At 48.5% G+C, this 20,046-nt stretch overlaps 3 protein-coding genes across 5 annotated transcripts; 2 read left to right on the top strand and 1 right to left on the bottom strand.

Annotated features, from left to right (window-relative positions):
* Positions 1 to 1,723: 1,723 nt before the first annotated feature.
* On the top strand, positions 1,724 to 7,699 carry TMEM220 (transmembrane protein 220). The gene is made up of 6 exons (XM_015879640.3): positions 1,724 to 1,831; positions 2,010 to 2,039; positions 2,835 to 2,895; positions 4,523 to 4,646; positions 5,453 to 5,512; positions 6,356 to 7,699. Exons 1-6 carry the CDS (start codon positions 1,745 to 1,747, stop codon positions 6,486 to 6,488), a joined length of 495 nt encoding a protein of 164 aa, XP_015735126.2. The 5' UTR covers positions 1,724 to 1,744; the 3' UTR covers positions 6,489 to 7,699.
* On the bottom strand, positions 6,985 to 10,292 carry ADPRM (ADP-ribose/CDP-alcohol diphosphatase, manganese dependent). Of its 2 annotated transcripts, XM_015879514.3 has the most exons (3): positions 9,698 to 10,292; positions 9,427 to 9,543; positions 6,985 to 8,250 (listed from the first exon to the last, which is right to left on the bottom strand). In XM_015879514.3, the coding sequence occupies exons 1-3, from the start codon at positions 10,260 to 10,262 to the stop codon at positions 7,964 to 7,966; spliced, it is 969 nt and encodes a 322-aa protein (XP_015735000.2). In that variant the 5' UTR covers positions 10,263 to 10,292; the 3' UTR covers positions 6,985 to 7,963. The 2 variants fall into 2 exon arrangements, 1 of the variants encoding a protein (XP_015735000.2); XR_014936702.1 differs by lacking the exon at positions 9,427 to 9,543 and having other exon boundaries at positions 9,579 to 10,292.
* Positions 10,293 to 10,308: 16 nt separating this feature from the next.
* SCO1 (synthesis of cytochrome C oxidase 1) lies at positions 10,309 to 16,475 on the top strand. 2 transcript variants are annotated; one of them, XM_032448300.2, is made up of 6 exons: positions 10,309 to 10,547; positions 10,762 to 10,852; positions 11,401 to 11,598; positions 12,005 to 12,097; positions 12,208 to 12,323; positions 15,624 to 16,475. In XM_032448300.2, exons 1-6 carry the CDS (start codon positions 10,332 to 10,334, stop codon positions 15,750 to 15,752), a joined length of 843 nt encoding a protein of 280 aa, XP_032304191.2. In that variant the 5' UTR covers positions 10,309 to 10,331; the 3' UTR covers positions 15,753 to 16,475. The 2 variants fall into 2 exon arrangements, with proteins under 2 accessions (XP_032304191.2, XP_085378837.1); XM_085522711.1 differs by lacking the exon at positions 12,208 to 12,323.
* The last annotated feature ends 3,571 nt before the right edge of the window (positions 16,476 to 20,046 follow it).

Below are 20,046 nucleotides of genomic sequence, written 5' to 3'. Positions count from 1 at the left end.
CCTGACTAGTATTAATTACTCCTCAACACTCCAGGATGCTTTAGGCCACCATGGTGACTAGCACTGTAAGCCCACAACTGTCCCAGGCGGCCCGTACCAAGGCCTGCACTTCAGCCCTCCCCCACTTCCCTAACTGCACCTTCCTGCACTTCCTGGGTGCTGGCACACACATACAGAAGTGGGTAAAGGAACTCCTCAGGGAATAGCAGGGGCTGGCTGCTCCCCCAGGGACAAGAGCTGGGAAGGACAGCACAGGGCAAAGGATCATAGAATGATAGAATTTCTCAGGTTGGAAAAGATCTTAAAGATCACCAAGTCCAATCACAATCTAACCAAACTACCCGAACTCTAACAATCCTCTGCTAAATCATGTCCTTGTGCACCACATCCAAATGGTTTTTAAACACATCCAGGAATAGTGACTCAACTACCTCCCTGGGGAGCCTATTCCTGTGCTTAACAACCCTTTCTGTGAAGAAGTTTTTCCTGATATCCAACCTAAACTTCCTCTGGAGCAACTTGAGGCCATTTCCCCTCCTCCTGTCACCTGTCAACAGTGAGAAGAGACCAACCCCGCTCTGCTGCAATCACCTTTCAGGTACTGGAAGAGAGCAATCAGGTCTCCCCTCAGCCTCCTCTTCCCCAGACTAAACAGCCCCAGTTCTTTCAGTCATTCCTCTTAGGGCATATTCTCCAAGCCCTTCACCAGCCTTATTGCCCTTCTTTGGACCTGCTCCAGCACTTCCATGTCCTTCCTGTACTGAGATGCCCAAAACTGAACACAGTACTCAAGGTGAGGTCTCACCAGTGCTGAGTACAAGGGCAGGATGACTTCCCTAGTCCTGCTCACCACACCATTCCTGATACAAGGGAGATACCAGCCAGGGTCTGTCCTACCATCTCTGTGGGGTGAGCAGTTCAGGACCAGGAGCTGCAGCCAGACCCAACTGAGAGTCTGAGCCACCAGGAAAGGCCTTGGTGACAAGGCAGGTCTGACATCAAGCTGGGCAGTCAGTCTACAGGTGATGGCCAGACAGACCCATGGTGGTGAGACAGGACTGAGGTTAGGCCTGTGAGTCAGTGACTGGGTCAACAGGCAAACAGACCAGGCTTTGCTGAGATGGAGATTGGAAGTCCTGGGGCATAGGCCACTTAGTCCACAGGCAAGGCCGCTCTTGTAAAGGCTCATGCATTTTCATAACTACAGCAATCACAGAATCATTTACCTTGGAAAAGACCACTTACATGATGACGTTTGTCTATTAGTCCAGCACTGCCACGTTCCCCACTGACCCACGTCCTTAAGCACTGCATCTGCACATCTTCAAAATACCACCATGGGTGGAGGCACCCCTAGGCAGTTCTCAAAAGTCTTATCGTGTACATTTCTACATTTATTTCTTGTTTATTTCTTCAGACGAAATGATCTAATTTATTTCCTCAGACCAACGATCTAATTTTCTTCCCGGTACATGATTTTTGGCAGAAACACACAAATGTTGGCATGAGGGATGTCGGGACGGCTGTAGTCCAGCAGCCCATCCGCAGCAGGTTTATCACCATCAGCGGCCCAGCCGAGCTCAGCCCAGGCAAGACTCGGAAACCTCCGCGGTCGGAGCTCCCACATCCCGCCCACACACCCGCTGCCGGCTGCACGACCCGGCGGCTCGAAGGGCAGCCTGCCCCTCCCGCAGCCCGCGGCCAGCCCGGCCCTCTCCCGGCCGAGGCGGTGAGCCGCGCCGCCATGGCGGGCTGCAGCACGGCGGGGCTGCTGTGGAGGCTCTGCAACTTGCTGATGGCCGCCTTCTTCGGGCTGGCGGCCGCCGTGCAGGTGAGGGCAGCGGGCGCGATTCTGTCCCAGGCCGCGGCGGAGCTCGGGCCCACGGCGGTACCGCGGCCTGGCGCAGTCCCGGGCCCCCTCACCCCGCTCCCCTCCGTGTCCCGCATGCCGAGCCCGGCCTGGCCGGTGCGTTGGCCGCGAGGACACAGGGTGCGCTTCCTCCCTGCAGGTGAACGACCCCGACGCCGGGCTGTGGGTGGTGAGTACGGCCTGCAGCTGTGCGGGGCTGAAGGTGGGGGCCCCGCTCGGGTAGCGGCAGAACGGCCGAGCGCTTCGGTCCGGCCGTGCCTGGGCCCTGTGTCCCCGGAGCAGCTCACCGACAGCCCTCTGACACCAACTGTGCTCCGTCTGGGTCACAGGCTCGATTGCCTCCTGCCAGCGCGGGCCTCAGCAGGGATCCCTAACTCAAGAAAATTAAATAAGACTCGCTCTATTCTGTCTGCGGCTGTCGTTCTCAGGAGCAGCCATCAATGGTCCTGGGGCAATGTCAGCAGGGCTTGGAGCCGCAGAGGCCCGAGGGTTCCGTTTATGGCAGGAGCTGTGGGTGGGTGCGGGCTGTTCTTGTCCCTTCTGTGTCCCTTGCACTCCCTGCGCATACCATGAGCCGTGACCCCAGATGGCAGCAGCAGGGCCAGGATGCAGGAACAGGGGCTGCTCTGTGCCCACCCAGAATGGACGAGGATTGGGGTGTGCCGGGCAGTTTGTCACGGCCTTTCCCTAGGGGAACCACAATGTAGCTCAGGTAACCCTGAGCTGGGGCACAAGGGCTGGTGCTTGGCTGATGGTCTCACAGCTGTGCCACACAAGGATTTGGGGTGGCAGGTGTGGGAATACTGGGTTGCTTCTGCTCACAGGGAAGTGCTAGCATTACCAGGGAATGGGAAAGGGAGAGAGCCGTACAGCTGTTCTGTGCATCTCATAAAATGCTATGGAGAAGTGCTGCTGTAGGTGACTACTGGTTCCTTAGCTTGCTAAGTTTGTGTTTGATTAACAGGTTGTCTACTTGGTTCCAGCTGCCCTTACACTGCTTGTTGTCCTTAACCCTTTGGTAACAGGTATGATATTGGTGTGTAAAACACAATCTCTGCTCAAATTTTGCCCCTGAAAAGTTTGTTTTCACTGAGTCATGGGTCAGGCTAATATGGACTCGAGTCCTATTACATTTTGTGTGCTGAAAGCTGACGGACCTGCTTCTACTGAAGGTAGTGTTAGTACTTGTGATTGGAAATGCTGCAAGTGAACACAGGAGCCCCACTTACAGTGCTGCCACTGTGTTGGTGTTATCACTACACCTTGATTCAAGTGCTCATGGAATAAATGGAGCGCAATCCTGGAAGCATGTTCTGAACCTGGCTCCGTTGTTGACCTTAGTACATAGTTTAATCTGTGCAGTCTCCCTGTTGTAAAGTTGGGTTTTTGCTTATCTGTGTCATATACAAGCTGTTAAGCTCTGTTACAGTGCTTTGGGAGAGAGCTAAAGATCTTGTTTAGCATCAAGTAGTGCAGCTGCTCCATACAGCACAAAGGCAGTGGTGCATATGCTCAGATAAGTCTGTGCAGTGACTGAGTTTCCAGTATTGCACACTGAGGGCTGACCTATGTGAAGTGTTGAAAGAACTGTTCAGATCAGATACTGTCCAGCACTCCAGAAAATAATTATTTTTTTAACTTTTAAATGACTGCAGTAAGTGCAGCCTGGCATTCAACTGGCCAGGAGTATCTGCAAGCTAATCTACAGGTATGTCACTTGCACTAGAGTCTTTAGGAAATAAAGATTGAAACTGCACAACTGTTGTGTAATTTGGCATTTGTGCAAATTCAACAAGTGGTCTTTGCCACTCAGGTCTGTGTAACTCAGATTCAGCCTCTGCAGAGCTGCAGTGAGTTTGGCCGTATGATTAATTTACTGTGCGATTGATCATGAAATTAGGTCACACTGAGTTCTTGAATTTTGGCAGCCCATCATTTTTCACACTTGCTTGGAGAGGTCAGTGCCTAGAAAAGACAGCTTTTGATTTTACAGTGTTTGCTATGGAAGTTGCTGACATCAGCTGGAGCTCAGCGTATGTCATTTGCTCACCTCTCCTCCTAGAGGGAGTGGACATGGAAAGCAAGAAAAAAGCATGGGTCCTTTCAGATTTTTCATGTCTCTGTTTCTGTCTTTAAAACATCAGTCCCCAGCCCCAAGGTAGAGATGTCAGGGCTGCTCATGATCACTGGCAAAAGGTCGAATGAAGGCTAGTCAGGGAGCTTGAAGGCAGATGCTCCTTGTGCCATGGTGTTAGCAGCGCTGGTCAGCACTCTGAGCATGCACTCCAGAAGAGCTGTTTCTCCAAATTAAGCAAACTCCCATTTGTAGTCTGTCTTGTGATTTTCTGTGCATACTGAATGCTGGAACATGTTTTGCTTTCTTGGGCTAACAGGGAACTGTTTTCTTTGCAGCACTGCTGCCAACAAGTTGCATTCCTGGGAAAGGAAGACCCCAGCTCACTAGCATACAATTTCAGCAGCACTTTCTAGCAGCTTTCCATAATCATACAGATGCTGGTATTAATTCTGTCTTCCTGTCTAGGGCATATGTGCTTGCTGCAGGCATGTCTGTTAGCAGCTTAGTTACTCTTCAATTCATAGAACGTATTTCATGCTACATTGTAGTTCCTGCCAGCTTATTTTTTTCTTCAGAAAACTTTTTTTGGAGGAGGCTCTGTGACCTTCATTCTGCTGGCTGTACTATCGGGACCATTTCCTTGGCTTACTCTTTGTTTGCATATACTCAAGGAAACATTTTGCACGAAGAGGAGGGCAGGTAAGTACTGAATTTCCATGAAAGACTTTGGTACACCAGGCTGTCTCCCATCGGTCATGTTGCTGAGCTTTGTTGGGCTGCTGCAGTGGTGCTGTTCGTTCTGGTGAATCAAACCAAAGAGTAAGGAACACAGCATTACAAAGCAGCAATCTGTTGGATAAAAGAACTGAAAGGTGGATGAAGGATCATGTCTGAATCCTTCCCCACTGAGGCAGCTAGATTTAACTGGGGACAGTTCTGGCTTTCAGAGACCACAGCACAGTACTGTGAAATAGCTGGGTGCTGTGCTACAGGAGCTGTATAAATTGCATTTAGTGTTAAAAACTCTTGAGGTGATACCAGTTTTGTGCTTAACTGTCACAGCCTGCTGAGTGCTCTGAATTGTTGGGTACTGAGGGGGAGGGAGGATCTTTCACCTGGATATTCCTTTGATTGCTTGGCTAAACTGGCTGCTTGCTCAGCACAGAGGGGAAGCAGTAGCAGCTAATGCTTCTTTTTACAGTGAGGAGTACTGGAGTGTTGCTTTGTTATATATTGATGAGGGAAATGTGCTATAGAATCTACGTTTAGCAATGCAACAAAAAAAGAAGCAGGAATTTCTGCAGCTGTACAGCTTAGTTGCGTGTTTGTAGATTTGAGATGGGAGGCAATACTTTAGTTTTAAGTGCAGACCCTATAACGTATATTTAACATCTCCAAAGGGAGACAGCCCATACTTACCTATTCTTTTGGAGGCAGTTTGCGTTTTTCATAAACAAGCAGTTGTTTACGTTATTTTCTGATCTAGTTTTTGTTTGGCTTTTTAGAGAGTTGTTTGGTCTGGTGATTATTACAGTATGGATGAGTCTTTGTCGCAGTTCAGCAAAGTAAGTTTTTCTTAATTCACTTGTGTTCAGATTTAGTGAGTAGCTTCTTGGAAACCCGTAGGTGATTTTGGCTGCTTATTTTTCTACTTCATGTTTTGATGTTTGCGTGGTCCTTTGTGGAGCCAGGATCCTCTCCAACTCAGGATGTTCTGTGATTTTCTGACTCATGTTACGGTCTAAATCTTAATCCTCAGCTGCAGTATTTGGTACTGCAGCTTGTAGGGTTCTTCACACCTAGAAGTCTGCAGAAGGGGAAGGAAAACTTTCTTTTCTTGCTTCTTCTGCAGTAGTGAGCAGGAGACACATTCCCCTTTTGTACAAGGACAGTGTACTCTGCATGTGGAACAGGCCAATGAACATGAGCCACAACCGCTAATGAAAGCTACAAAACCATTTCTACCATTGCTCCCAAATTAGGAACTTTCCAGTGGGGGAATTTGTCTAATGGCGTCTACTGCATTCTGCCAGCACAGACAGGGATGCAAGTGCTTTCCCTTCCAGCCTCTCTAGAGATCTACAGCAATTTCACTAAATTAATTCCTAACAGCTGGGAGCATGAAAAGTCTCAGGCTGCCAAACAATGTTTTGTAATGTTGAAACATGTAATATGCTCTGGGCAGTGCTTTTGTCACCTGTTTTATATAGCCTGAGATGGTGGCAGAAAACATTTCTGCTGGCATATGGTATGGCCATAAGGCCTAAAGGACTCTGCTGATGCAACTATAGAAGCTACGTAGAGATGACACAGTGGCCAAAGGCTCTCTGCTGTTTTTAGCCAACCACAGCCATGGCAGTGGTAGCAGTCTGATCTGAAACAGCACTGTTGCATTTGCTTCTTTCTAGGAATCCGCTGGGTGGAATTCATTTAACTACTGCAATCTTGGTCGCCCTCTTCCCCTTTGTTTTGTGGCTGTACATTCATATGAACAAAGAGATGCGAGAATCTTGGCCAGAACACTGCAAAACTGTGATTTGACCTGGTGGAGATGGCACATAAAGAAGTATTATGACCTCATTTTACACTGCTTTTTTTTTTTTTTTTTTTTCTTAATGAAAGGTTAGTATCGGTTTGATAGGACAGGAATGTCTGGCTGCTTCCCACAGTGTAGCTTGAGGTTTCCAGAAAAAAACTGAAGAGCGTTGTCAAATCCCAGGGGAGAATTTTTCTATGGACACTGTTCATCCTGCTGCTTTGGATGTTTTCAAAGCACTGTTGACCTTCAGTGTGTTCTTAGATTGATTATTCAAAATATCTGGGCATCCCCAGTTCAGTCTCTCCTTCCACCTTGTATCTGGGAAAGCTACTGTGCTGGAACATTAAGGGAAAAGGAGATCAAACATTTTGTTTCAATAAATGACTCATTATGGATATAAAACTTGAAAGATGTCTGCCAAGATAATCCATTGAGATTTGCTGAAAGATTAACCACTCAGTGTTTCTGTTCCTATGCTAAAATCATAAGTGGAATATATTTAATTTTTTGCTATTATCTTTAATTGACAGTTACAGTTTTGAGTAGTAAATACAATTTTTCTAAAGAAAATCCAGTGAAAGCTTCTTTATTTTCTGCAAAAAGCATGCTCAGAGTGCCGCCAGCAGACATGGTCACTATTACAACTTGCTTCTCCCAGAATGTCTGCTCCTGGAAAGCAGAACCTATACAGCAGCCCAGAGACAGTGAGCATGCTTCATCATCACCACTAGTGGAGAAGGAAGCACAGGTGAATGACTACTCAGGCTGTGAGAGACAGCATGGATCCAGATGCAGCACAGCAACACACTTCAAGTCATCCCAAGTTAGAGCTTGTTCCCTCAGTGCTGCTGCAGGTCAGGCACACATGTATCCCACCTGCTGCATCTGTGGCATTAGAAGATGCCAGTTTTCCTGCCTTCATTTTAATTTAAAGCCTGGTCCTCTCAGCACTGTGCTCTGATGTAGCACAGACAATGCCCATTTTCATTGGCTTTGCTTTTTTTTTACCAAAATGACTCGAGTCTTTTAAAGCAGAGTTCAGAAGACTGCTTTAGGCTACAGGTTAGACTTTCCGGCTAGATGTATGTAGCTACTTCTGGGCAGGTACAACTTTGAATGCTTTAAATCTGACAAATATGCCCATAAAAACAAAACTACCAACTAGGATTTTTGTCTGATGGTTGTTTTTCACAATAAATAACAATCTGTTCAAGACTGCCTGGTTAAGTCAACATTTTGCATTCTTCAAACACGGTTACTGGCCTTCTCTATTCTCCAAGAAGTAGTTGAGTCTTTTTCCTTACAGAAACATGATTTTTAGAGTTCTGCGTCTGAGAGAGAGAAACATGAGAGTTAAAACTGTAAGGATCAGCCATGTAGATCTTTCTACAAACAAAGAACGTGCTGGATCCCATACTACTTAGTCTGAGTACTTCCAAAGAAGAAAAGTTTGCAATTAGACATCTGCTCAGCATTTTCAGAAGCACATCACTCTGTCTGAAATTCTGCCCCTTCCCTTTAATACCATTTTATCATCATAGACATAAACAGTTCCAAAGGCATTGCTTTCGGGTGGAGTTTCAATAACCCCCTCCAAAGTCAAATGATGAACACCATGCGAGTCTAAACAATAGGCACCATGGTGCAGGTGCCCTGCAAGAAAGCAGACCACACACTGATGAGAGTGTATGACAGAAAGGGCATCTCTGTAATTCCAGGCTAGGCAAACTTCATTTGAAGCATCTGGGTGGATGGGCTGATGACCTGCAGTGGGGAGGGAAAGAAGCAGGAAGGTTACTGACCAAATAACAGAATCACCTCCAGTCCAACCACCCACATACCACCGACCACCACTAAACCACATCTCTCAGTACAACATCTTGAATACCTCCAGGGATGGTGACTCCAGCACCTCCCTGTGCAGCCTACTCCAACACCTGATTGCTCTTTTGGAGAAGAAATTTTTCCTAATATCCAACCTGAATCTCTCCTGATGCAACATGAGGCCATTCCCTATTGTCCGTTCACTAACTACAACCTGCAGGAGGTTATGGCAAGGTGGGGGTCAGCTTCTTATGCAATGCCCTGTACCCACACCTTGTTTGGGCATTTTCTATATGAACAGAACCACTTTGATTTGGAGTGCAGGAAAAATGAGGGTGTGGTGGAATTCTGAGCTCACAGTCTGAACCAGTGAGTGACTACATGACTGTGGGTGCCTGGAACAGGGGGTGTCTGCAGCCACCCCTTCCATCTCTGCAATAGCTCCTGTGCAATCTGAGCCTGCACAGGTCCCCCTTTCCCCTGCCCTTCTCTCCAGTGGCACGACTGTACAAATGGGGGATGATCATGTTCCTCATCTCATCCCTTTCTCCAGACTGTTACTGGGACGGGATATCTTTTCCTATAGCACCTATTTCTCAATCAAAGTTCTGTCATTGCCTTCATTAGTTCTACACAGAGCATCTGTAAGATTCTCGTATTTTATTTCTTTCTTCCTTTCAAGTATCTTTCATTTTTTCTTTATGCAGCATCTTGATTTCAGAATATGAGGTCCCAGCTTAACAATACTCACTGACACTGCAAGATCGATTCTGGGGGGATGTGGATGCCCCATCCCTGCAGGCGTTCAGGGCCAGGCAGGATGTGGCTCTGGGCAGCCTGGGCTGCTGTGGTGACCCTGCACACAGCAAGGGGTTGGAGCTGGATGAGAACTGTGGGCCTTTGCAACCCAGGCCATTCTATGAATCAAACTGCCTTCCTGGGTGGGAAGCTCAGGCTGCTGCCTCTATCCAACGAGCTTACCCAAGTGTGAGACACAGCTGCTATTCTCCAACGACACCACTTACATACATACAACTACAATACTATGTTTTCCCCTGCTAACATGTATTGTAATGCTCCCTAACCATTTTGTCTATATCCTTCATATCCACCTACCCATAACGACAACTTTTTCTTGGTTTTCATCGGAGAACTTGAGTACGTCATTGAACCAGTCCAGCTGGGCTTGGCTGAATCCTCCATTGAATAATACAAACCGCGGTTCTTCAAGTCCTGCAATGAAGAAGATTAGGCGCACATATACGCACCTGCTGTATGTCCGTTACTTGCTTCACATTTATCAATATTTAGGCCTCCCTTTACGAGGCCAGGCGCCGCGTCAGCACTGCGGGGCGGCCGTGCCGCACTACCCCGAGCGCGGCGGTACCTGCGGGGCTGTTGAGCTCCGCGTTGTGGTTCTTCTCCCTCAGCAGCCGCAGTGCCGCCCGGTGCTGGGGGCTGTCGGCGTCCCGGCCCAGCGGGCTCAGCTCGTAGCCGTCCAACAGCACGAAGCGGAAGCGCGGCGCCGGGCAGAAGTGGTAGGCCTGGCAGTCCCCGGGCGGCGCGGCGGGCGGGCCGGCGGAGGGCGGCGGGCGGCTGCGGAGGCCGCTCTGTGCCAGGCGGGCCCGGCTGAAGTTGTACAGCTCGTGGTTGCCCCAGGCGTGGTGCACCGGCACCCGCAGCCGCCCCAGCGCCTCCAACACCCGCCCCAGCGCCGCCTCCGCCTCGGCCGCGCCGCTCCGCGCGTTGACGCCGTCGATGCAGTCGCCCAGCTGCAGCACGAAGGCGGGCGGCGGCCGCTCGGCGGCCCAAGCGTCCACGGCGGCCCGCAGCAGGCGGAGGCTGTGCCGGTAGTACCGCCGCTGGCAGCCCCAGAAATCGTGGCCATCATCCGCGTCCGCGTACTGGACGTCCGCGATAACCCCGAAGGAGAAGCGCGGGGCGGGCTCCATGGCGGCGGCTGCCCGGGGCCGGAAGGGGCGGGCGGCGGGGAGGGACGGGGCGGAGCAGCGGGCGGCGGCATGGCGGCACTGCGGGGACCGCGCTGCTGGCGGCTGTGGAGATCGTGCTGCGTCCCGCCCGGCGTCGCCGCCTTGTTCCCGAGCCGGGCGCAGTCGCTGCGGGGCCGGACGGCGGCGTCGCTGCTGCTGCCCCGCGGGGCCGTGCCCGCACCGACCTGCCGCTCCGCGTCACGACTCCCGCCCGGAAGCGGCTCCCGCGCGGCCCCGCAGCGGACGGTGAGTGAGCGGCACGTGGAGCTGGTGGTGGGGATGGGGGGAAGGGGGAAGGAAGAGCTCCGTGCTGTCTCCTGCCCTGCATCCCTGTTATCCCCGCTATCCCTGTTATCCCCGCTATCCCTGTTATCCCTGCTATCCCCGTCCCGGGGCCGGGATCCCGCCCCGCGCGGTGTGCGGGCTGTGCCCGGCCCCTGACCGAGCTCTCCTCCGGCAGCCGGTGTCATGGCGGGCGCTGGGAGCCGCCTTCATCCTGTGCGGGGGGCTGCTGCTGGCCATGAAGAGGGCGAAGAAGGCGAAGGAGGACAGTGAGTGTTCCCGCAGCCCGGCAGCGGTCGCGGGGGGCCGGGGGTGGAATCGCAGCGCCCTTCTGCAAACCGCTGCTCCTTCCTTTTCCTCTTCACGTTCTCACGTGCGCTGTCGCTGTCGCCACTCTCTGATCGTTGTTGTCTCCGCGTGCGAAGCCCCCGAGGGGTGCGAGAACCCTCCGGGAGCTGCGGTTCTCGTGCGCGCGTTTCCTCGCTTTTAATGCTGAAGCTGAGGGACGGCACGGCTTCCACATGCGTTCAGTGCGTATCGAGCCGGGCCACGCAGCCCTCGGTGTGATGCACCTGTGACAGCAACGTGAAGGTGCAGTGACCGTGAAACGTCGTTGTGTTTTTTGGATGGTACGGAAGTTTGGCTAAAGCAGAGGGTGCTGCTGGGGAGCACTGTCTGCCTGGGAGCTGTGTGCGGTGGTGCCAGCAGAGCTCGGTGCTCTGAGCAGCACTTACAGGGATGCTGCTGCTTTGGGTCCTGAGCTGCGGCGATGGGGATGGATTGCAGGGCGGGAATTCACCTCCTGCTGTTCCTGTAGAGCTGGAGAAAGAGCGGAACCGAGGCATCGGGAAACCGCTGCTGGGAGGACCCTTTGCGCTCGTCAGCCACGATGGGCAGCCCAAGACCAACAAGGACTATCTTGGCCAGTGGGTGCTCATCTACTTCGGCTTCACGCACTGCCCCGACATCTGTCCTGAGGAACTCGACAAAATGATGGAAGTGGTGGATGAAATTGGTATGGGAATTCAGCTGGCGGAGCTGTAGGAGGGCAAGGCTTATGGTGGTGACCTATGGGAGTAAATGACTGTCTTACAAAACACTGTTAATTGCTAATTAACAACATGTTCAGTAGTTGAATTAATTACTAAATGATTTATAAATCAAGCTTCCTGTCTCTAGGATCAGGTATTTGGGATGCGACAGCACTGACCTTTCTAGAACAGAGGATTTGTCTTTAATAAGGCACAGCTATGGCAGGTTACATGTGCTCGCGTTCTGCACCAGAGCCTATTTGTTTTCTCCTCCAGCTGGGAGCTGTGCACAGCACAGATTTTGTAGCAATCCGTGTGTGACCGTGTTTGAAGGGAAATGACTTTTAGGTTGCTAAGAAAAACTGTAATTGTTGATGTTTCTATGCACAGATGGGATCCCATCCTTGCCTGATCTGACCCCGCTCTTCATCACCATTGATCCCGAGAGGGACACTGAAGAAGCCATTGCCAAATATGTTAAAGGTACATTTTTCTTTCTACCTTGGAGCTTTATAACGTTCAATGAAGGGTACTGAAAGGGAGGACTCGAGAATTCCTTTCACTCGAATATCTGAATGTCTTTTTCTCTGTAGAATTTTCTCCAAAGCTGGTTGGATTGACTGGTACCAGAGCACAGATTGACCAAGTGGCCAAAGCCTTCCGTGTGTATTACAGCGAAGGTCCCAAAGATGAAGACAATGATTACATTGTGAGTAAATGTAGGGCCTTTGCCTCATGGAATGCTTTGGTTGAGAACGGGATTAGGATTTTAATCAAAAGGCAGCTGTTATAATCTGTGACAGCCCTGCTGCACCTCCATGTTGAGCTGTGTTGTAAGAGGGCTCTGACTGAGAGCTCTACAAGCTCAGCACCTCACTGCAGCGTAGCTCCGAAAACATGCAGTCCAAGTTCTTCATACAGAATGCACGCGAGCTCTCAGGCCTGGTAATGAAGTTTTTTTTTTCATCACATAACCTTTTTGTCTGGCTGTTTTCTCGTGTGCTCCAAAGTGAAGGTAGAACTGAGGAATTACAACAAGACTGAGAGGAAGAACTAAGAGGAAAGTGATTGACAGCTTATTTCCTGCCAAACTGAGACCAAGAAGCAGGATTTTCCTGGCAAGAGACTGGGATGATGCAAAATTGGCCTGTAGATAATATGGGAATCTTCCTCCTGTGTCAAATTAATGTGGTGGGGTTTATTGAAGTGAGCAGTTAAGTCCATTGCTGTAGATGCAAGCAGTAGACATATAGATGAGCCTTGATTATTCTTTGAGAAAAAAATTCTCTTGATGATGATGAAATGCAGAGAAATCATGCACAGACTGGGAGGCCAGTGAGATAGAAATGTTTGGAAACTGGCAGATCAAAGGGGAAAGTAGTACTTCATTCTGGTTTTAGTCTGATCCAGTGGTTTTATTCTTATTCGCATTTTTAAAGCTGCCTGACTGCAGCAAATGAATTATGTGTGTGGACAAAAGGTTGGTGGAACAAGATGCAGGTAAAGAAAAGGCAAAAGCAACACACAGTCTAAGTAAAGGGAAGACAGTCACACGCTCAGCTGAACTCCTAAAGAGTGCCAGGTGGGACATCAAGAACCAGCTTTTGCTTAAAGTGGCAGCTCAGTAGCTAGAGGGCAGTGTGCAAGGCAGTACATTTGGATGGAGGGAGGAGCTTGCTGGGGAAACTCAACAGAAATTGTGGTCAGTCTTCTGTCAGTCAAAACGTAATGCCTAAAATCAGATTTATAGAAGGGAGATGTAAGAATAGGAGGATTAGCAAAGGATGTGGATTAGAGGAGAAAAATCTGTTGGATCTTAAAATAAATGTGCGAACAGAGTTTCAGAAGAGATGAAAAGAGGCCACGAAAGCTGAAGGAGGGCTGCTGTTTGTGAATTAAACCACATGTGGCTTCTAGTAAAGCACTTCGAGGTTTTAATACAGGGATCTTGCCATGATAATGAAGTAGTGAGAGCAGCTTCAAGAGAAGCTGGAAGGAGAAACAAAAAGAGACCATAACTACAGATGTAAGTAATTATGAGAAAGGATTCAGGCTCCAGAGAAAACAGCTGTGCTGTGCCAGGGTTGTGCTGAGCACCTGGAAGCCTGGAGTGTCAGAAGAGCAGTAGGGAACAGGGAGGAAAGCGGTGTTTGGAGCAGGAGAACAGCCTGAGAGCTGCAGCTGTGGTGCCACAGGGAGCAGTGTGTGTGCTTCCTTTCTGGCTGCTACTGCAGTGAGCTCTGCGTATTTGCTGCAGGAAGGTGAGGAGACATAGGTCTCTGAAACCGACTGGAAAGAGGGTAACGGCAACAGGAAATCTTGGAAAGAGAGCTTGAGGCTGGTTTTGTGCCCGCCTGTTACCCAGGCAGTTACTGCTCTGCCACTTCTTTCAATAAGGGTTGTTTTTTTTCCTCACTGTGTCGAGCACGGAGCTGCCTTCCAGTCAGTGAGGAAGACTGATACTTGTGCAGGAGCGAGTGCTGTGTGCTCTGCTTGCTGCTGAGCAGTGGGGAGGAGGTAGAGGTCAATTCTCTGTGTGCTTTGGCTTGAAAAGAACATGGAGATGAGCATTTACAAATAATCATTACTAAACATCTATTTGTATTTTTCAAATATTATTTGAATATTAGTAGTTCCTATGTCATAATCTCAATTCATTATTAACTACATTGTGCAATTTTTTATCTTTTATTTATCTATTTTATTCTGTACTTCCTTGCACACAGGCAACACACCCTTCTGGCTGTCCTTACCCTCCTGTAGGCAGGGAGTTCAGGTTCTATAGGCAGGCTGCCTGCTCTGGATTTTGTTGTTGGTCTGGATTATAATTCAGACTCCCTTAAAAGGTTCTTGTGTTTGATTTTGTGATCATTTCTCAAGTATTTGATACCAAGAGTAAAATATTTTAGATAAACGTAGTTCAGTAAAGTCTTAAGAAATATGAATTCCTTTATAGAAACGCTATAAAATTTAATGCATCCTTTTAGCTTCTGATGCTGGAAATGCTTATGCGATTCCTTGGTTCCAAACACAGGACTGCTTTTGGTCCTTTTTGTCCGGTGGCACCAAGGTTTCATAGTTTCATGCGGGTTGGAAGGGACCTTAGAGATCATCGAGTCCAGCCCCCGGGATTCGAGCCTCTGTGTAGCAGAGCGGCACTTCTACCACTTGCGCCACAGGGGGGATTCAAACTCCGGGCCCCAGTGTTGCAAGGCGGCGTCTTTAACCACTGCGCCACCGGGGCACACACACAGGTTATGTACTAACTGGAGCAATCACAGGTTCCTAACCTCCATTTTCAGTTTATTACATCTTTTCTCATAGAGATGCTGTTAGATGAAGGCTGTGCTTTCAGTGATGCTTTAAAGATACTTTAAATAGATATATTTTTTTAAACATAAAATTGTTAATTTTTTTCATGTTATTTCAAGTTCAGTCCCATTATCTTGGCTCAGATCTGTGTGGTATCTGCAGATGCCATCACAGGGAGCCAGCAGAGGGAGCCCTCTCCCAGCACCTGATATTTGTGCACCAGCTCCCATGAATGCAGCTCCTGTGTCCCAGCGGGCAAATTCACTTCACTGAAGTATCCCCATTTATACTGGAATTACACGATAAGAGCAACAGAAACCTGGATACTTTCTGGAGTTGGAGAATAATAGGAGAATTAGAAGGAAACTAGGAAAAGTGAGGGGAAAAAGACCACCAGCCTGTGCCTTCCTCATGTTTTCCCAGCTCTCTGTGTGATTAGGGAGGGTTGCCTCTGCCTGGGGAGGATCTGTCTGCGATCTGTCATGCGTCCTGAGTGCTAATGAGGCATTTGTTTTGTCAGGTAGAACAACAGAAAGTCACTGAGGTGATGATAAAGTTTCCCCAGATCTTACTTTAATTTGTTGGCAAGAAGTCCTGTTGGACAGCTGGATGCACAGCTGAATGGAGCGTGGTTGCTGCAGTCTTTGAGAGATGTGCGGGATCTTTTTTCACCAGATAACAATGTGCTTTCTTGCAGGTGGATCACACAATAATAATGTACCTCCTTGGGCCAGATGGTGACTTTGTGGACTATTACGGCCAGAATAAGAGGAGTGCTGAGATTTCTGCTTCTATTGCTGCACACATGAGGAAATACAGATTGTAAACTATGAGGTCTCCGGACATTGGCTGTAGAGTTGGCTATAATGGGGCACAGTGGAGCTCAAGCAGAAATACATGAGCGTAATGTCCAGCCACCACACACCTCTTTTCTTCCAAATACAAAAGGCAACAGTACTCAAAAATCTACAGCACCTTTCTGATGGATAGCATTTATAGTGAGATCTGGACTACAGAATGAAGTTCAGGACTTCTTGGAAACGTTGTGGTGTGCAAAAGATAAAAAACACTTTTCAGAAGAACACCTGGTAGAATTAGTTGGTATCTCTCATCCAGACATCATCGAGAGGACCTTTGCTTTATTTATTCATGCCTTCTGGGAATGGCACTTAGAATATTGTGAGTAGAGAGGCTGAGAGTACTCCATTGCTGAAGTCAAGAAGGTGAAGAGTGCTGGAAGCATCAGCAGCTGCCATGCATGGCACCAGCGCTGCGCCGTGCCCAGCCTTCCTCATTTGATGCAGAAATGGTGGTTGTTTTTCCTGGGGATTTCTCCAAGGAAGCAATGTTGGCTTGTAAGGAAATGATTAATGAGATACAAATATGTTTTTCTTCCAATCTAAATGATTTTATGCATAGTCAGCTTGATTGTGCTCTGTTGAGTAATGAAGTGGGGAGGATGAAGAGGGGTGTGTTTCCATGCATAGGACTGTCAAGCAGATAAAATTAATGCATTGCAGCATTTGAGAATAAAGATTGCTTTGTGTAATTGTTTATCATTTTCTGAGGTTTCCAGGAAGTGCCTCCTGGTAAAGTGGCTGCAGTGCATGTCTGGAGTTGTCTGCACTTGGGGACAGCATTATGGAGAGCCTGGAGTGTGTTAGCAGCTCTGCAACGCTAGAGGGGTTTGTGCAGAAGAGGTCTCACTTGCAGAGTGGCTGTGAGGCATCTGTTTGCGTTTTCTTTAATTTGATTTGATTGATAATGGGATATCATCAGAACTTTGCATGCTGGTCAAACCTCGTGCTGGATTTCATCTCTGTAGAAAGTAGTGTCAATATATACAGTATAGCAGGAAAGGCCATTGTGTAGTTCGGATTTGCTCGTCAGCAGGAATTTTTGTGTATTGGTTTATACCAGCTGTTTTGTTGTTGTAGTAGAATTTAACATCCTTTTCAGCTGTTGAGCTTGTGGTATTTTTCCTCTTGTTCTGGATGCTTTGGATGCAGGTAGCAAAGAGAAGCAGCTTCCAAAGGAATTTTCTTATGCTGGGTCTCGTGTCACTTAGAGCCCTGTCACATCCAAGACGTTATCAGTAATATCAGTGTCTGGGATGAGTGGCACTGGCAATAAGAATTTGGTTTTCATAGAGTCAATATAGTTTCTGAGGAGTCTTATCTCACCTTTTATTTTTTTCCTACAATCCTGGAGGCAATAAATTAGTTTAGTTCTAAACTTTCCTTATGATGAAGATATTTGGCACCTTCCAGTTCTTTATTCCTTGTCCAGGTGGGTGGATCAGTTCATCTCCAAGTCCTCCTGCCTTAGGTGGGAGGCACTTTTCCAGCTGGCACTTCTGTGTTGCTGGGAGTTCTGCCTTGAAGTTGTACTTAATTTTGTTGCTTGTCTACATTAATGATGTTACGTACAAAGGCTGCTCTGAAAGCAATGCCTCCTGTTTCATCATATTGGCCCACAGGTGGATATTGGTGGAATGGTAGTAGAGGCTCAGCCTTCCCGCCTGTATCCCGTTGTATGTTGCTGTCTGATAGATGGCAGCAGAGGGCACTGTGACACAATGATGCCTGTCAGAAGTGCATATGAAGCAGAGGTGTGTCATTGAATTCCCTCATGCAGAACAAATGGCACTCACTAACATGCACCAACGCTTGCTGAATCCACCAAATGGTGGATGTGAGCACAGAGAGGTGATGGGTGCTGCATTTCAGCAGTGGTAACAGCAACAGCATGTTGTTTGGTTGCTTGGCACTGCCATTGTCAGTTGTTACCAAGAAACACTGAAAAATTGATTTCCATTCCTGAAAGATTGCTGCTTATTGGCAAATCACTGTGACATGGCTGCTGCTCTCTTCTCATGTGTGCAGTGAAATCTGGCTCTGTAATGAATGCACAGCTGACTGCCAGCTTTGGGGAGAAATATTCCCCTCAATCCATCATGGCACATCTCAGCAGGGCTGCACTGTGCCTGTGCCAGTCAGAGAGGTGGGGAGAACAAGGGCACAGAACCAGCCAAGATACCAAGGCCTACTGCTTCATGTCTGACCCCAGGTGGAGTACACCAAAAGAAAGATCATGGCTGTGCAGAACGGGAAGGAAGCTGCTGGGACAGACGGTGGCAGATTATGTGCGTTCCTCCTGGTCCTCTGAGCTGTGGTTGATAGCTGTCAGATCTGGTGGTTTATCTGCAGTGAACCCACCTGGCTGACAGAGCTGAGGATGTGGCCATACTGACACACCTACATCAATCTGCTGTTCTTCACAACAAAGGGCTACTGCTGCTCTCAGATGGTCTGTGTAAGTTTCCCTTCATTGCAAAGGAGAAAAACCAGCTGTCTGGGAGAGGGTCTTCCATGACTATTCTCTTCTGTTTTTTCTACAGACCTACTCAGGCCTCTTCTGTATCACTGTCAACCCCTACAAGTGGCTGTTGGTGTACAACCCGGAGGTGGTGTTGGCCTACCGAGGCAAAAAGCACTCGGAGGCCCCTCCACACATTTCCATCTCTGACAACGCCTATCAGTTCATGCTGACTGCTTCTGTCAAATACTGCTCCTATCTGCCAGGGGTTCGCTTGCCTTGAAGCCACCTTCTGCAGTGTACTACCTCAGTGCCTTGTTCTGTGTCATCTTGCAGATTTTCTACTCAGTCTCCCAGTTATTGTACTGTGGAATCAGGTGTGCCTACCTGGTTTCTACGTGATGCAAAATCTGCTCTTGACTGCTTTCCCTGTCTCCTGAAAGTGGATTTTACTTTAAAATTGCTGTGCAATAATGGTATGGCGTAATATCTGCATTTCTGGTTGAACACCGTAAGAGGAACCATGGCAGAAGGTGAGTGCTGTTAGGTAGGACATACATAACTGCCTGGTTTGCAGACCAGCATGTGGCTCGAGGCAACTGCAGGTAGGTTCTGAATGGAGCTGGAAGGAATGTTTTCCCCAAAATACATGGTTTCGATTTGAATTAAGTCCTGTCCTGTATTAAATAGCAATAAAGAAGGTAAAGAGTGGAAAAGAGAGAAACAGAGAGGGAAGCAGAAGGTGGAAAAAGGGATAGAAGAGGAAAAGTGGAGCAAAGGAGTGGAAGAGAGGAGGAGGGAAAGGGCTTTGCAACCTTTTTGGTTCTCCCCCTCTATGACACTGGGCTGCTGGTTCCCTACCACTTCTCTGCAGCAGTTCTTTTTCCCTTTGCTGGGTATGAAAATCAGTCAATCCTAGTCATAGAAGTAGATCTGTCCCTTTGGCCAACAAAAAGCGGGTATATAATGCTTTGCTCCATGCTTGATTTCAGCAGCAATGCAAAGAGTGTCATCCAGTGCTTAGTAGCATTCATAGCAAGTGGAGACCTGTCCAAGAAGAAGGAATCATGGATGAAGGTACAAAGCTGAAAAACATTGTGGAGAGACGCTTACCAACTTGTGGCTGTGGACAGCATCAGTGACAGACACTGGCCTCTAAATATGAAGCGCCTTCTATTGGCTTCAGCCACTCTTAAAAAGCAATAAGAGCAGGGGCTGATTGGCAGTGAGAGAGATGCAGCAGATAAAAACCACCAGAGCTGCCAGCAGCTGCTCCTCAAATGCAGATAGATCTGGGGGATGCTCTCTGAGAATAGGCAGAGGCTTCAATTTCTCCACATGAGCTGACAGCAGTGAGCATGAGTGAAAATAGGAATAAGAGGAATTATTTACCATTTAGACAGAGTGCTGATTCTTGGTGCTGTAATGAAGCTGGCACAGCATGAGACTGTGCAGCACATGGTTGTGCACATGACTGCTGAGCTGCAGCACTGTCACTTTGTCCCACCACACACCCTGTGACATTGGAAACTGTTATTCAAATATTCTCACAGGTGCCCCTGAAGATCGAATCATCAGTATCAGCTCACTGCTGGAGGCTGCTGGGGATGCTGTGCTCCACAGGGTTTGTCTCTGCCCTCCTGCATTTTGCATCCTGTTTGCCCATTTGTTGCTTGCATCTGGGAGCCAGTGGGTGGGAGAAGTGCCTCTAGTGACAAAAACATGGTTGTTTTTCAGGTACTGATGTGCTTGCAGCTGTTTCATACTCACACTGCATGGCTTGCTGCCTGTTCCTCAAGACT

This window comes from Coturnix japonica, chromosome 23 (genome assembly GCF_054131305.1).
Source record: "Coturnix japonica strain WE chromosome 23, WE-NBRP24, whole genome shotgun sequence".
Taxonomy (NCBI): Eukaryota; Metazoa; Chordata; class Aves; order Galliformes; family Phasianidae; genus Coturnix; species Coturnix japonica.
Note: the sequence above shows the minus strand (reverse complement) of the source record. Positions and strands in the feature narration are given on the sequence as shown.